Source organism: Castor canadensis, chromosome 17, assembly GCF_047511655.1.
Source record: "Castor canadensis chromosome 17, mCasCan1.hap1v2, whole genome shotgun sequence".
NCBI lineage: Eukaryota > Metazoa > Chordata > Mammalia > Rodentia > Castoridae > Castor > Castor canadensis.
The window spans coordinates 17,858,796-17,874,026 of NC_133402.1; the positions used below are offsets into that span (position 1 = coordinate 17,858,796).

Genomic DNA, 15,231 nt, shown 5'->3' on the forward strand with positions numbered 1-15,231 from the left:
GTGATCTTTGTGTGTGTGTGATCTTTGTGTGTGTGTGTGTGTGATCTTTGTGTGTGTGTGTGTGATCTTTGTGTGTGTGTGTGTGTGATCTTTGTGTGTGTGTGATCTTTGTGTGTATGTGTGTGTGTGTGATCTTTGTGTGTGTGTGTGATCTTTGTGTGTGTGTGTGATCTTTGTGTGTGTGTGTGTGTGTGTGTGTGATCTTTGTGTGTGTGTGTGTGTGTGTGTGTGTGTGTGTGATCTAAAACTTGCCCCTGGTCCCAGGAGAGGACGGTGCCCTCCAGGGAGCAGACAAGGCAGGCAGGTATCTGTGTCACAAGCTCACTGTATGGTGCCAAAGAGTCACCTGATGTCATGCCTCAGTTTTCCTGGCTATGAAATGACAAGAACAGAACACCTCTTCACCCTGTCCCCAGGGTTAGCAGGGGAGCCACAAGCTCCACAGCAGCAGGAAGGAGGGTGCAGCAGGGCCACCTGTCATTGCTAAGTCCAAGTGCACAGTGGACATGGAGCCCCTTGTTCACTGCTGGACCTCTGCACCTTGAGGACAGACAGGGTGGGAGGCCTGAGGAGGGGCAGGCGATGTCATAGCCAGGCCAGTCTGTCCAGAAGAGCCAGCTGAGCCAGCGGCATCAGGCCTACCCTCCCCGCTGGGCACCCTGAGCCTCTCTGTGCCTTCATTTTCTCTTCTTTCTAAGCCAGGGCCTGGCTATACAGCTCAGGCTGGCCTCATGCTTGAGAGCCTCCTGCCTCCCCGTCCTAAGTGCTGGGATTACAGGTGTGACAATATGCCCAGCTCCTATGCCTCACTTTCTCAGCTGTGAGATGGGGTTGCCAGCAGAGGTGCACAGGGCCGTTGTGAGAACCAAGTTTACACCAACATAGAACAGTGTTGACCACAGTAGGAGGCGGCAGATCAGTCTCTCTTCCTTCATCTGCCTCCTCCCTGCCTGCTCCAGCAGAGCTGCAGTCTGGCCCTGGGGTCAGCTTCTCCAGCCTCACCCAGCAGGGCTCCTGCAGCCCAGCAGGAGTGGGCAGGAACCAGTGTTGCTATTGTCTGCAGGGGCAGATGCCCAAGGACCCTGACCCTGTCCTCCTCTGTCTTGTTTTCTCTGTGTGGCACCCAGCTCTGGGCGACAGAAGAAGGATACAGCCACAGGGCATCAGTGGGGCCTCATAGTCCATGCTGGCGCACTCCAGGCTTTTCGAGTTGAGCCTGTTGGGATACGAACAGCACAATGAGAAGATCCTGGTGGCTGGGGTCACTGCTCAGTTGTTCCCCAGGCCACAGACTTCAAATAAACACAGTAGTTGTGTGCTTGAAGTTCTATTCTCTCAGGGGAGACCCAGCGTCTGAGGAGGGGCAGTCATGGCCAAGGCCAGCATGAGGCTGGGCCTGGAGTCAGGTAACTTCTAGGAGCTCCCTGATGAGGACCCTGGCAGTCCTGAAAGCATCCCAGGAGTGGGCACTTCTCTATCCTGGGTATGGTCCTGGATGCTAGAACATGAAGCCATTTGTGCAAGGCTACATAGCTGGCAGGGGGTGGAAGTGGGATATGCCCACTGCCTTACCCTTCTCCCCCAGAGTCCACACAGTGCCAAGAGCTGTGAATGGACTAAGAGACCAAGCAACTGGGTGTAGCAGACAACCTCCTGTTTGGGGGAGGCCTCAGGAGCAGCGAGAGTCAGCCTTCCAGAGGGCACAGAGTCAAGGTCCTAGGTAGGAGGGAGCTGAATGGGTATTCACCTCAGAAAGTAGCCAGAAGAGTGGATTGTGGGCAGGACAGGGAAAGGAAGGTGGGAGGTGGGGAAGCCCTGAGAGCTGGGGCTTCAGGATCTCCTAGTATCCTGGCCTCAGTCCCTACATCTGTAAGATGGGTATGCCGCCTTGACATTAAAGAGTGGCTGGAAGGACAAATACAAAGCATCTAGCACCCCACACTGGGGACCTGGGGAGGGAGCAGTCTCTCCACACTGTTCACGCCCACCCAGCCTCTCTCCCAGCCTAACCTGGGTCTCTTCAATGTCAAGGGCAATGTTACTACTAGTGCCTGTTTCCAGTGACCCGCCAAGAAGAGACTGGCTACCGGCTACGGCCGAGGGAAGCTCATTTGATTCAGAGCCTGGCCTCTGGCGTTTGGACAACAGGGGTGGAAATGAGCAAGCTTAACGTGGCATTTACAAATTGTTATGAACTCAATGCAGCGAGACCAGGGCCAAGAAATCCCAGCGAATCCATGAACTGTGAGACTGTTTTTGTCTTTTGAAGCTTTCTTTAGAACTGCTTCTGAACCGGCTGGCAGGCTTCTCTGGAATGGAGGCCACTGCAGCCTCTTTTCCCAGCAGGAGGCTCAAGGAAGCATTTAAAATCTTAAGCACTCCAGACTGGAGAAACCCAAACAGCCCCAGATCTGGAGGGTGCAACCTACAGGCTTCCGGAGAGGCTTGGCTGAGCTTTAGAAACTAGCCAAGGTGAAACTGGTGTGTTCGATCGTTCGTTCAAAACACTGAGGGCAATGTAGGACGGCCACGCGCCCATTCCCCTCACCTCCGGGCTGGTGGGGGTGGCAGCCGGGCTTGTAGGTGGTCCACAAAGAGGATCTCTTGAGCAAAATCAAAGTGGCAGCTGCCCGGCCCCTTCCGGATGAGGAAGCCTTCTGCAGGGGAGACGCACAGGCCATCCAGGGACACATGGACGATCTTGGCCTAGCAAACGAGAGACATACCTGCCTGAAGTGAAGGAGCAGTGTGCAGGACAGCAGCTTGTGGAGGACATTAGTGGAGCCCCAGGCATGAGAGCAGCAGGGCCTGGCCTCTCTCCCACACCAGGACCACCTGGTCAGGCCACTTCCTGGTGTCAGCCCTACCTCATGCCAAGTGCTGTGCGAGACAGGGAACAAAAGGTCAGGCAGCGGGACCCCTACTGCAGTGGACTCCAACACATGATCTCCAGTCCCTGAGACCCACCCCAGCACGTCACCAGCTGCAGTGGTCTGTGGCAGCAGGGCACGGTGGCCAAGGGCACGGACCTGGGAGCTGTGCGTGCTGTCCTTCCCTCTGCCTCCCTCCTCTCCTCTGCCCAATGGCCACAGCGTGAGTTAACTTACGAAGGTGCCCTGAACAGTGCCTGGCATGAAGCTGGCACCCTGTGAGCACTGACCTGCATCTGCCTCCTCATGCCCTGTTCACACCTGGTCCCCTCGGGAAGGGGACACCACTTCCTCATCTTCCCTTTCACAGCACTGAGCAGGCCTCTCAGAGTTTCCAGGCAGAGTCCACAGCTGGAACACAGCGTCTGGGCACTGAGAGCTTTGTTCCCAAAGACCCCCGATCTAGGCCAGCAAGTTTCAGAGCCCAGTGGCTGTGTGGGGCGTCTCTGTGTAGGCCGTCTCTGTGTAGGCCATAGCCAGTGCCTCTCTCCGACCACAGGAGTCGGGGTCAGCTTTTTTTGCACAAGTGACCCACCTCTGTAGGCAGCAGTGTGGTAGTGCAGCTGCTCATCAAAATGCTGCAAGTTCCCTCCCTGGGTGGGTCGGAGGGACAGCTCACTGTCTCCTGGGGCTCCTCCCCTCCTCCTCTAGGCCAGGCACTCACAGGGCACAGGATCCTCAAATGTGCTGGGCAACTGGCTTCAGGCACAGCTGTCTCTAGGACCTGGTCTGGGTCTCTCTATTGATCTCTTTTCTGCTTTCCTAGGTACATTCCTACCCTAGCCCACAGCTGGACTTGACCCGACCAGAACCTGGAGTTTGCTGGACTGTCTTCTAATCCTCTAAGGACAGTCCTCTCTCCCTGGACTTGGTGTTAGCATGATGCAGGCCTGGAACTGCACAGTTTGCCCTGCAGACAGTCTCCGAGAGTGAACCAGACACAACAAAGCAGAGGCCCAGGAAGCACCTAGTCTGTACCTGCTCCCCTTCTATCTTCATTGCTGGGGAACCAGCCTTCGGGGAGTATGAGTGACCTGCCCCAGGGCCCAGTGAAGGGACCTGAGCTCACCTCCTGAAGTCTAAGACCCTGGCTTCAACCACCACACCAGGGGCCACACCCAGGGTGGTGAGGAAATGAGGATTTGGGGTATGGAGACAGGGGTCATGGGGCCTATCCTTCTGTACTTGGGCATCTGCCATTTCATACCTTGGGCACCTCTGCTGTGACCACTTGTCATGGGCACTGATGCAGGTGGGGTCAGACCTGGGAGGCAGAGACTCTGGGCTCAGGACTTTCCACAATGAATCCAGTCTCAGAAGCTCAGATGGAAACACTAATCTGCACAAGCAGAGTTAAGGCCCACAGGCACCACTGAGGCAGAAGAATGTTCCTAATGCCAGTATCTCTGACCTTCTTATGCTGAGCTGAGGCACTCACACAGACCCTGGTTTTGGCTTGGAGAGCTGGAAAACTGCCTAAGAGGAGCCCTGGCCCCAGAGAGGACTTCACTGGTCCAGCACCTTGTTGTGCTGGGAGGGCCAGAGTCACCGATCCCATAGTAGTGCCTGGGCCAGTTCCTAAGGCTCTACAAAACCCATGGAAGAAATTCCACAGCATGGCACATGGGGGGAGCCCAGGTCCAGGGATCACAACACCTGAGGTTGAGTCCTGGTCTTGTCTACTGTTGTGCGGCAAAGGGACGCCAGCCCTTCCAAAGCAGGTGGCATCTACATGCTGGTTTACAGTGAAGGGAGGAGCTGGGGAGAACAGGCAACAGAGGGGGTCAGGGCAGAACTGAGGTTCAGTCTTGGTCCTTTGATCCCTCTGTGCCACTGTGTTTTTGATGGCCTTAAACACGGCTGTATGTGATGGGAGGAAACAGTCACTCGTTGCCACTGGAGGTCACACTGATGCATTTTCTCTTGTTCCAATAATGCTGTGTCTTATGACTCCTGCCACTCCCCCTGGCCCACTGGCTTTTCACACCCAGCAACAGAAGAACACAGTGTGGAAATCAGGGTTCAGGCTTCATATCCAAACAAGTGGGATGGAGACTCTAGCTGTGTGGCCTTGGACAAGTGACAAACCTTTCTAAATTTCAGTTTAGTGCCTTGAGAGGTAGAGCAATGACACATGCCCCCCAGAGACTAGAATGGAAATCCAACGAAATGAAGGGTAAACATGAAGCCCATGGCATAGACCTGGTCCCCCTCGTGCTCAGTGGACACCGGGCTGTAACTGACCACTGTGAGTTAGGTCTGGGCCTTCCCTGGCTCTGTGGTGTGCACCTGCTGTTTATAGAAGGAAAAGGCAGTTTGCTCCTTCCCTGAACGTCACCCAGCACCATGTGGAAAGTTCTGGAGGATTTATGCCTCTCTCCGGCAGCCACGCCAGCCATTCATCATGGTGCGCTTCCCTGACAGTGGACTGAGCATGGCCGCTCTTCCCTGCTTACCCCTCGATAGGTGTCCTCGGGAGATTTATTGTAGTTCCAGAAGCGCAGACCTGCGATGCTCTCTGCTCTGTCAAAGTGGATGGTGACCACGTGGTCTAGCCCTGGTGAGAAAGGGATCAGCCACATATGCTCATCCTCCATGGTGATGTTGGTGCCATCGATCAACCTGCAGGCAACGGAAGGAGTGGTGACATGGTGGCAGCCATCGGCACCGGGTTCTGTGGGGCTCAGCCCACTTGTCATCTGTGCCCTGACTGGCCCCAGCCCCCTGGAACAGGTGATCAAGGGAGGGAGGAGGCCAATGAGATTCTTAGTGAGCGGTCAGTTCTGTGGTAGGAAGTTAGGACTTTAAGAAGGAACAAAACCAAAGAAACAAAAGCAGCTTATGCTGTTGAAGAGGCAGCAAGGCAATCACCAGAAATGGGGAAACTCATCACCTTTCAGAATCCTTTAGCCTAGTGGAGCCCATTTCTGGGATTTTTTTTTCTCCTAAGGAAAATTTACTCCGCATGTTGGAAAGGCTGTCTACACAAAGACATTCATCACAGAGTTCTGAATACTGGCAACCCTCCCCAGATGAGAACCTGAGAACCTAAAGTTTCTCTACATAGAAAAGTGGGGAAATACATCTGCACGGTGGTAAGTGTGATTATTATGATAGGCTATGGGGACACAGGATGGGCGGGCTTCAGGTGGCAGGGACGTTGACTGTAATGCTGGGAAGTGAGGATGGGGACCAGACAAGACTGTGCAAAAGTAGAAAATAATTTGGCTCACAGGGGATGGGGAGGTGAATACTTTTCTGTTTTCCATTTTTTAGACAACTGTCCTGGCTCCTTGGTACGCTTTGAGAGAAGTGCTTGGTGGGACGGAGGCACTAAGGCACCAGGGAAACATGGAGGGTTAGGGACACATGCAAAAGGGCCAGGTGGTTCTGGGAGCAGGCTGGTCAGACCTGCTTGATAACACAGGCCTGGGTATCCCAGGGGGACCTCCAGCTACTAGAAGGGAGCCCCTGGCACCCTGGGCTCTTCCTAGCCGCTGTCTAAACTTGTCACCTGGTCCTTGCCAGTTCTTGGTTTCCTTGCCTAGCCCTCCTGCCTCAGCCTCCCCAGAACCACTTTGGACAGCCCAGACACAGGACCCTGGGCCTCACAGCCCTGACCATGTGTCTGGCATTGACATTCAGACGCTTGAATGACAGAACCAGCTGTCAGACGACTGAGCAGTGCTCCCCCTTTCCTGAGCCTGCCTCTCCCATCCTGGTGACCTTGGGGCTTCTGTACTGGGAGAGATTCAGGCTCAGACTGTTGCCACATTGCCTGGATTTGAAAAGAAACTTTCTTTTTCTTTTACATTTTAGAGTTTTGGGTTTGGAATAAATCTTATGATCTAAGTGTTCATTCAAGGAGGTAATTTTTTTTTCTCTCTCTAAAAGGCTGTTATTAAATTGATGGATGGTGTGTCTTACAATTGCTGGCATCTTAAAACTGAGGAAATTCAGCAATTGGAGCCTGGGTGTTTGTGGAGCTAAGCTGACTGAGAACTACTGTTGCCTTCCAAAAGCAATTACCTTCCTGTCTTAGGGATGTGCCACCTCTGCAGCAAAGCTGAGCTCATTCTGGGAATAGAGAGAGCTGCTGGGCACAGGGAGCTGTGGGGAAGGGAGGTCCTACAGACCCTGCAAAGACAACCAGGTGGCCTCCTAGCCCAGTCCTCAGGGAGGTCAAGGAACAACCCATTACCTATGAGCAGCCATCATGGCTAGACTGTAGCCTCTAAACACCATTTTCCCCCAAGAGGAATTGGGGCTTTTGGGGGAAATGGCTGCATCCAGGTCTGGGCCAAGAAACGGACAAAATGAGCCTGGAACTTCCCGTCCCATCAGAAGGAAGGAAGCTGTCATAGGCCATTATATTAAAAAGACTTAGATGGGCTGGGGGTGCAGCTCAGTGTAGTATCTGCCTAGCAGATGCAGGTTCAATCCCCAGCACCACAAACAAACAACAACAACAAATATACATAGAGATAAGTCTATCTATTATCTCTATCTATCTATTACCTATCTATTATCTATCTATCTACCTATTTATTATCTATCTATCATCTATCTGTCTATCTATCTATCTATCTATCTACCTATCTATCTATCTATCTATCTATCTATCATCTATCTATCTATTATCTATCTCAACATGTGAAAGGTTGGGGGCTCCCAGTGACCAAGAGGGGACAATCTGAGGATCAAGGATAAAAACAGTGATGGACTGAGTCCTTTCAAACCCTACAGCATGACTAAATCCACAGAATCTTACAATGATTCTCTAAAACATTAAATGTTTTCATTCTGACACCTTATTAAAACTGGGGAAGAACTGAACGTGGAGGCTGCCCTTCCTCTCCTGTTAGAATATTAGAAGCATGCCATAGAGTAACCAAACACAGGAGGAAAACCCTCCCTACTGCATTCATGTCAGCCAGTAAATGAAAAGGATGAGGGGATGGAATATCACCAGCTCGTACCCTGATGGCTGAATAAAACAGAGGCTGAGGGTGGCTGCCACTGCTGTTACCAAGAACTTGAAAAGAAGACAGCACGCATGAGTGACAGTCAAACTCAGTGGCTTCCGCATAGATGCCTTGCCCCAGTGGCCTCTAGATGGAACTAACAACTTCCCAGAAATAGAGGGGGTCAAGGGACAGGTGAAACACCACCACTGGGATGTAAGCAGTGAAGTCCTGACTCCACTGGGCAAAAACCCTGCTTCCTTCAACACATAACTCATAAGGAAAATGAGAAAGATTGATGGGGAGACCTCTTAGCCAGTAGCATGCACAGATCTCATCTGGAGTTTTGGTTTTCATTTGTTTTTTGATGGTAATGGGGTGTGAACTGAGGGCCTCATACTTGTTAGGCAGGTGTTCTGCCCTCCGCCCTTTTGTTTCAGTTGTTTTGCAGATAGGGTGTCACATTTTTGCCCAGGCTGGCCTCAAACTGCAATCTTCCTACATGTGCCTCCTGCATATCTGGAATTACAGGTACATACCACCACACCTGCCTGTTGGTTGAGCTGGGGTCTTGCTAACTTTTTGCCCTGGCTGTTCTTGAACCACAATCCTCCCAATCATCATCTGGTGAGTAGCTGGAATTACAGAAGTGAATCACTGTGTGCAGACACCCTCCAGGTTTTAGCCATGGGAACTGTCATCCCATCCTACTGACAAGGAAACCAGGGTGGAGGAGATGCAGAGGCCAGTGGTTAGGGCTGAGATGCTGGCATCCCACAGGCATTCAGACCAGGCCTGTTACTTAGCAAGCCTGTGGCCTCTGAGCACTTTCTAAGTTCGGTGTCCTCATCTGTGAAATAGGGGAGGTGATGGTGCTCCTTTTTATAGGCCTTGGTGAGTATCTGTAACCGGCCAGCACAGCCCAGGGCCTGGAGCCAATGAAGCCTCAAAACTGGCATTTATATTGTCGTTATTGTTACTGTCATTGCTATTATTATTGGATAGGTGAGGTAACTTAATAGGTGGCAGAGGACAGAGGCAGGATTTGAACTCCAGCCTTTGGACTCTCCTGGACTCCTCCAGTTCACACCTACAGGCAGCACTCAGGCCCCACACTGTCCAGAGCACAGAATGAGCTCTGTCTGTGGCTTATAGGTCCTTGGGTATGGATGTGAGAGGTGAGGCTTGTCCTTCACTGATGTAGCCCAACCTTGGTTCATGGAATCTGACAAACGTGGGGGCAGTGTGGCCAGGGCCAGCGCAGAGTCCTCCCTGGCCAGCACCTCTGAGGTCATGGAGGAGGCCTGGGGTACAATGGTCTTCAGACAGCTACTGTGTGCAGCACCATGCTGAGTGAGGTAGAGAAAACCAACCAGTGTGCGCCTGGCTGGGACCCCTGCCTAGCTCTAGCTATGTAGCCCCGGGTGGGGCATCTCTCTCTCCTGAGCCTGAGTTTTCCTGTGGCCACGTGACCTCACAGACAGGGTGCTGGGGCAGGCTACATGTGGGACCTGGTGCTGTTGTCTGATATCCAAGATGCAGGATGGCCCTGGTTCCTAGCTGTCCTCAGAGTCAAGCTCCTGGCAGACACTCACTTGTCCAGGGTCCGGGAGTCGTCCGTGTACTCGGGGAGGTCATTTAGGTCTCTGGGGGAGGCTGACAGCTGGTGCAGGTGGATGGGCAGAGCCTGGCCGTCCCTGCCCACCACTTCCAGGCCAGTGAGTCCCAGGTAATGCTGGTCTCCCCAGGAGGCAGTGAAGTTTAGCCGAAGGCCTGTGACAGGAGGAAAGGGGCCAGTCAACACCAGAGGCTGGAGAGAAAGTGGAAGGTGCAGACAGGAAGAGAAACAGCTTCAGCTTCTGCATTCTCCCAAAACAAACCCGGACTCACCCCGCCTCTGTCCTCTCAGTGGCCCTCAGGACCAGGCCATGGCTGAGGCTGAGGACATGTCACAGGCTGAACAGACTAGTGTTGCTTAAACCTACAACATGTCCCAGGTCATGTCACCATACCCACATTAACACCCTTACATGGCTGGCCTTCTCGCATGCTTCTACCACTTTCCCAGCCTCATTGGGCACCAGGGATCCTCAGCTCTACCCAGACAGCCACTCATAGTTCCATTCCCCTCTTCTACCACAGGGCATTTGCATGTGTTGCTCACTCCTTCTGGGATCCCTTCAGATCTCAGCTCCCTTCTCTCGACTTCTCTGGCCAGGTCAAACCTCCATTCACAGCCTGCTACACCACTGTGCACCTCCTCTTCTAAGCCCCAGTGGCCACTGTGATTTCTGATTATTTGGTAAATATCTATCTGCTCTGCTGGAGGGGTAGTAATTCCTTCAGGGAGAAATGCCACCATCTGTTTTTCTAGAGCACCATGTTGAGTCCCCAGATTCTGGCAGAGTGCCTGGCAAACACTGGGACTCAGTGCAGACAAATGATCGCAGGTAACTAGACAGGCCAGTTATATCAGTGAGTTCCAAGTCTGGGAAACTGATGCCATGCACATTGGCTCCTACCATTAGCATTGACAAGGATCAGGGTAAAGGGAGTGGGCTCTGGCGACACATGCATCCTGTCCCCTGCACTTGCCCCCACTCCATCAGAGCCCACTTAGAGGTGACCTTCATGGGTCGGGGGCAAACAGGCCAGATGACTCATTCTTGTGCGCAGAAAGCTCAGGCTGGATGAATCCTTTGGTCTCGCCCTGTCACATATGTGGCTGGAACTTCTTCTTGGCCTCCCATGAGAGCAGGCTCAGGCCCAGGAGCTGTCCCACCCTGAGAGAATTTGTGGCCTATTTTCACACTTTTGAGTGACTGAGTTCAAAAGGCTCAAGCTCTTGGCGACGTTTGCAGAACACAAGTGCTGCCAAGATGGCAGAGGGAGCTGGTGTCATCCTACCCCCTCCTGGTTCTGCTTAGAGGACCCACAAGCCCAGAAGAGGTCACAGGATGTCCTCCGACCAGGCTGCATCCCTTCACCTCCTTGAGCTTGGCAACCTGTCCGGCACCCTGGGCCTCCCAGCAGCCTTTTTGTGCCTCAGCCCTTCTGTTCCTCATGGTGCCAAGGTTGCTGTGAGCATAGGCATGGCCTGCAGGATGCGGCACTGGCAGTGACATTATGGCTGTCTGTGCCTCCCACCCGGGTCCTTGACTCTCACCATATGCAGAGGTGGCAGCTACCTCTCTTCCCTGAGTCTGGGCTGTGCGACTCACTCTGGCCACAGGATAGGAGCAAATGCTAGGTAAGCAGAGCTGAAAGGCATGTGTATGCTGGGGTCTGTCCTTTCTTTCTTTCCTTTTTGGTGGTACTGAGGTTTGAACTCAGGGTAGCTACTTGAACTATGCCTCCCGCCCCTCAGCCCTGTTGCTTTAGTTTATTTTTCAGATAGGATCTCATTCTTTTGCTTGGGCCGTCCTTAGACTGTGATCTTTCTACTCCTCCCTCCTATATAGCTGGGATTACAGGCATGTACCACCATGCCTGGCACTATTCTCTCTTTCTACACTTTAAGTCTTAAGACTGCCTGGGAAGGAGAGGACTAACCTAATGACCTGTTACTCTGAAGAGCTTCCTAATTGCTGGACATGTGGGTAAAGATTCTAGACCACCTGTCAGCTGAGAACTTCCCAGTTAAGCCACAGAATCATGAGCCACTTATGAATAAAGGGTGCTATATTAAGCCACTAACTCTTGGGCTGGTTGTTCCACAGCAGAAGCTGTCTGATACATTCCATCCCCTGACTATGTTTACATGACACTTCCTGGAGCCCTTCCCTAGTAACCTGAGCTGAGGTAGTGCTCTGTCACTCTCTATGCCCTTACCCTGCTTGCTGTCTTGTTCGCAGCCCTTAATATACCTGACCAAGTATTCTACATTTATTCTACATTGATTTCCACCAGTTTCCCAAGTGAAATGGAGGCTCTGTGGTTCTGTTCACGGTTCCATCCCAGAGCCTAAAATGACAAATAGATGCTCAATAAAGCTTTTTTTTTTTTTTTTAAAAGCATGATTGATTGAAAATAGGTGTTCAGCAGATGTCTGAAAGCAGAGGAGGCAAAATAAAGCTACCAGGTCTCATCAAACTCATAGTGAATGTAAACAAGTGTCTGTTAATCACTGGCAATGGATGTGGCTAGACCCTGTTTGGGGCACTGACAATGCAGGGATAAGAAACACAGGGAAATCTCTAAGCTCAAGGGGCTTACAACTCTTCCAAGGCAGTCAACAAACACTGAACAGATGAGAAACACCACAGCTCTAGAGAGAATGGTCGCTAGGAGCAGAACAAAGGAGCGGTAACATTGACATAGGAGTGGGGTGGTCAGGGATGGCCTGCCAGGGTAGGTGACATTTAAACTGGGGCTTTCATGTTGACAAGGTACCTGTGAGACTTTTGCATTTCTGGAAGAACAGTCTAGACCAAGAGGAGAACAGGGTTGACCCATACTGGAGGCAAGTAGTCAAGGGAGCAGAGCAAAGTGCGATGAGAAGGTGGGGCAGTGGCGGGTCTCATGGAGGAGTCTGGATGGTCCCCACTTCACTGGGAAGCTCCTGGCAGGCTACCTTTTTTATATTGTTTTGTTTTGTGATTTTGGGACAGGATCTCATTGTGAAGCTCAGGCTGGGATGGATCTTGAGATCCCCGTCTCTGCCTCCTGAACGCTGGGACTACAGGCATGTGCCATCATGCCTGGCTTAGGCATCCTCTGTTTTTAAGCAGTGGGGTGACTGATGAGGTTTGATTTGCACCTTGGAAAGTACTCATCCAGTGGACCATGCAGAGTGATGTGGTGCTGACGGGGGCCTGATGAGGGTGGCCTTGGTGAGAACAGAAGAAGTGAATGGATTCATGACCTATTTGGGAGGCAATATTGCCTCTAATGGCCTGGCTAAGGGAGGGGTGGGAGAGATGTTTTTAACCTAGGGATCAGGAATTGTAAGGATGGTTCCTGGGATGCAGAGGCCTGGGGAAGGAGGGGGTGTGGATTTAAATGGGCCCACTGCTCCCCATTGTGAAAACAAACAGCATGGGTCCCAGCCTCTCTCAGCGAACAGTTTCTGCATCCTGGCGAGCTGCACCATTCCATGGATTCCACCATTGCCTAGGAAGGTGATACTGATGCCTGCATTCCATATTCATTTTCCTCAGGAGCATCAATTAGTATTTATACAAATGGAAATTAATTTTGTTACTTCTTTCCCATGTTTCAACCTCCTCTGCTCCTTTCCTAATTCATTTTGCAAAACGTCCAGAATTTGTATCCTCTGCAAATTAGCAAGTCATACACTCTCTTCCAAAGCATTGATAGGCTTGGCCATGTTACCAACCCCTGTGCATTCCCGAGCTCCTTTGTTCAACTCTCTCCATTTGTACAGGCTGGTGAGGCAGGTGGAGGACTTAGGACACAGTAGGGTAGGGGGTGGCAGAGTGAGGAAAGAGGTGGAAATCCCAGGCTTCCACATGTGCTCAACATGCAGAAGGGGCCCAGTGGGGGGCCTTTCTCCTAGGAGAGGCTAGGGAGTTACTGTCCTCGCAGGGTGAAGGTCTCTGAATTCCACCCCAGGGTAAAATTCCCCGAGGCATTCTCTGAGAAAGGTCAGGAGCTGCTTCAGAAGAAGAGACATTCACACAGCATCATGGGAGAAATCAGCAGACAGAGGGGACAGTGGCCACTTCTGCCTGGGACTCTGACCTCCAGGGAACTATCCTAGTTCTGCCCATGCTGTTTGGGGGGCCCGACCCTCACTCTAAGCTGCAGGGCTGGTGGGTGATTGCACGTGGGACAACTGTGGTTTTCATCCCCTCTCTCTCTCCCCTGTGGTAATTGGTTGATGCAATGGACACGTGACCACTGCCAGACCGAGACTGAATACCTGTTGGACCTACTGGGACACAGAAGTTCCCTCTTACTTGGGGTTGCCAGATGGAGGTGTGAACCCAGAGCTCCCAGATGTTCCTGCCTGTGCTGCCTGAGTGGAGGACAGGGGAGGGAAATAGGCAGAGAGGTGGAGATACAGGGTGTGTCTGGATCCAACTGTGTGAATGACTAGTGACCCCAAACTTTTTAGTTGCACAAGCCAAATGAATTTGCCTTTTTCAATTTCTATTGATAATATATTAAAAAAAAAAAAGAATCCTGACCAATGTTGGGGAGAGCCAACTAAGAAACGTCTGCTGTCTTGTGGGAGCTCACAGCTTCATGGGGATGCCTACCAAGGCACAGAGACCTTGGCTGAGAGGTGACCTCTCACCAAGAGCCAGAAGGCAGTGTGGGGTGTGGTGGGCACATGGGCTTTGGGGTCAGATGTCTTAGTTCCATTCCCTGCCTTGGTACTGGTTGTATGACCTTACATGGGTCACCCTAGCTCTCTGGGCCTCAGAGGCTTTGTCTAACATGGAAAATGCGTGTGGCAATAAAAGTGGGAGTGCTCGGTGAGGTGAGGCCAGGAAAACTCCAGACTGCCTCAATGAGGAGTGAAGCCACTTCAGTGTGCGTCCTCACCTAACATTAGGTTGACTTTTATATTATGTAAGTTTTTTTTTTTTTTAAGACAGGTCTCAATATGTAGCTGAGGATGGCCTTGAACTCTGCACTCTCCTATCTTAGCCTCTGAGTGTTGGGATTACAGCTGTGTACATCTATGCTCAGCATCAGGTTGGCTCCTTTAACTAGTGTGTTATTCTAAAGTAATTCAGAGTGACTTGGAAAGTAAGAGGCTGTGAGGATTCAAAGTAAGTCACCTTCCTTCCCCCGAGATAAGCCATCCTTTTGGTGTGGGTGTTGGGGGAGAGATATCTTCCCTGAGGACTGGAGGAAAATCTTCATAGAGAGGAGCTGGCTGTAGAGGGCAAGGGGGTACACACACACTTAGGTGCTGCCCAGACCTCTCTTATCCCAGGACTGAGGGCTGGGAGTGTTGACAGTTGAGGTTCACTGTCAACTGCCCTGCTTGTTACCCTCCTGGGTTGATGTGTCTCTCTATAGATCACACCCTCCCCAGGGGCAGCACAGATTCAGTGACATGGGGACACAGGTTTATAAAGACCTGGCCTGTCATTTGGCTCAAGGCAACTCCAAAGGCCACCCCAGCTTCTGCACTCCCCGTGGAGCTGGCTGAGGCCTCAATGTGGCTGCCCTAACTTTACCCTCTGCCCAGGCCTCTGGTGCAGGTCCCAAGTGCAGCCTAGTCATCTGCCCTCAGAGCTGGCTTCTTGGGATCCCACTGGGCACTGGGCAGGCTGGGCAGGAGAGGGAAGCAGCCTGGGTCCCGGAGGGCTGGAGGCAGGGAGATGTGGGACCACATGCTGGAGAGGGCAGGGTGGGGC

The 15,231-nt window shown here is 52.1% G+C and overlaps 1 protein-coding gene across 8 annotated transcripts in view; it reads right to left on the bottom strand.

Moving 5' to 3' along the window:
• Katnip (katanin interacting protein) overlaps positions 1-15,231 on the bottom strand; it is a 160,821-nt gene that overhangs the window by 6,500 nt on the left and 139,090 nt on the right. For all 8 annotated transcript variants that reach the window (XM_020181975.2, XM_074059830.1, XM_074059832.1 and 5 more), the window contains 4 exons: positions 9,490-9,667; positions 5,387-5,552; positions 2,549-2,706; positions 1,152-1,216 (listed from right to left, as the gene is read on the bottom strand). In XM_020181975.2, the coding sequence (XP_020037564.2) occupies positions 1,152-1,216; positions 2,549-2,706; positions 5,387-5,552; positions 9,490-9,667 (567 nt within the window). The remainder of the gene's footprint in view (positions 1-1,151; positions 1,217-2,548; positions 2,707-5,386; positions 5,553-9,489; positions 9,668-15,231) is intronic.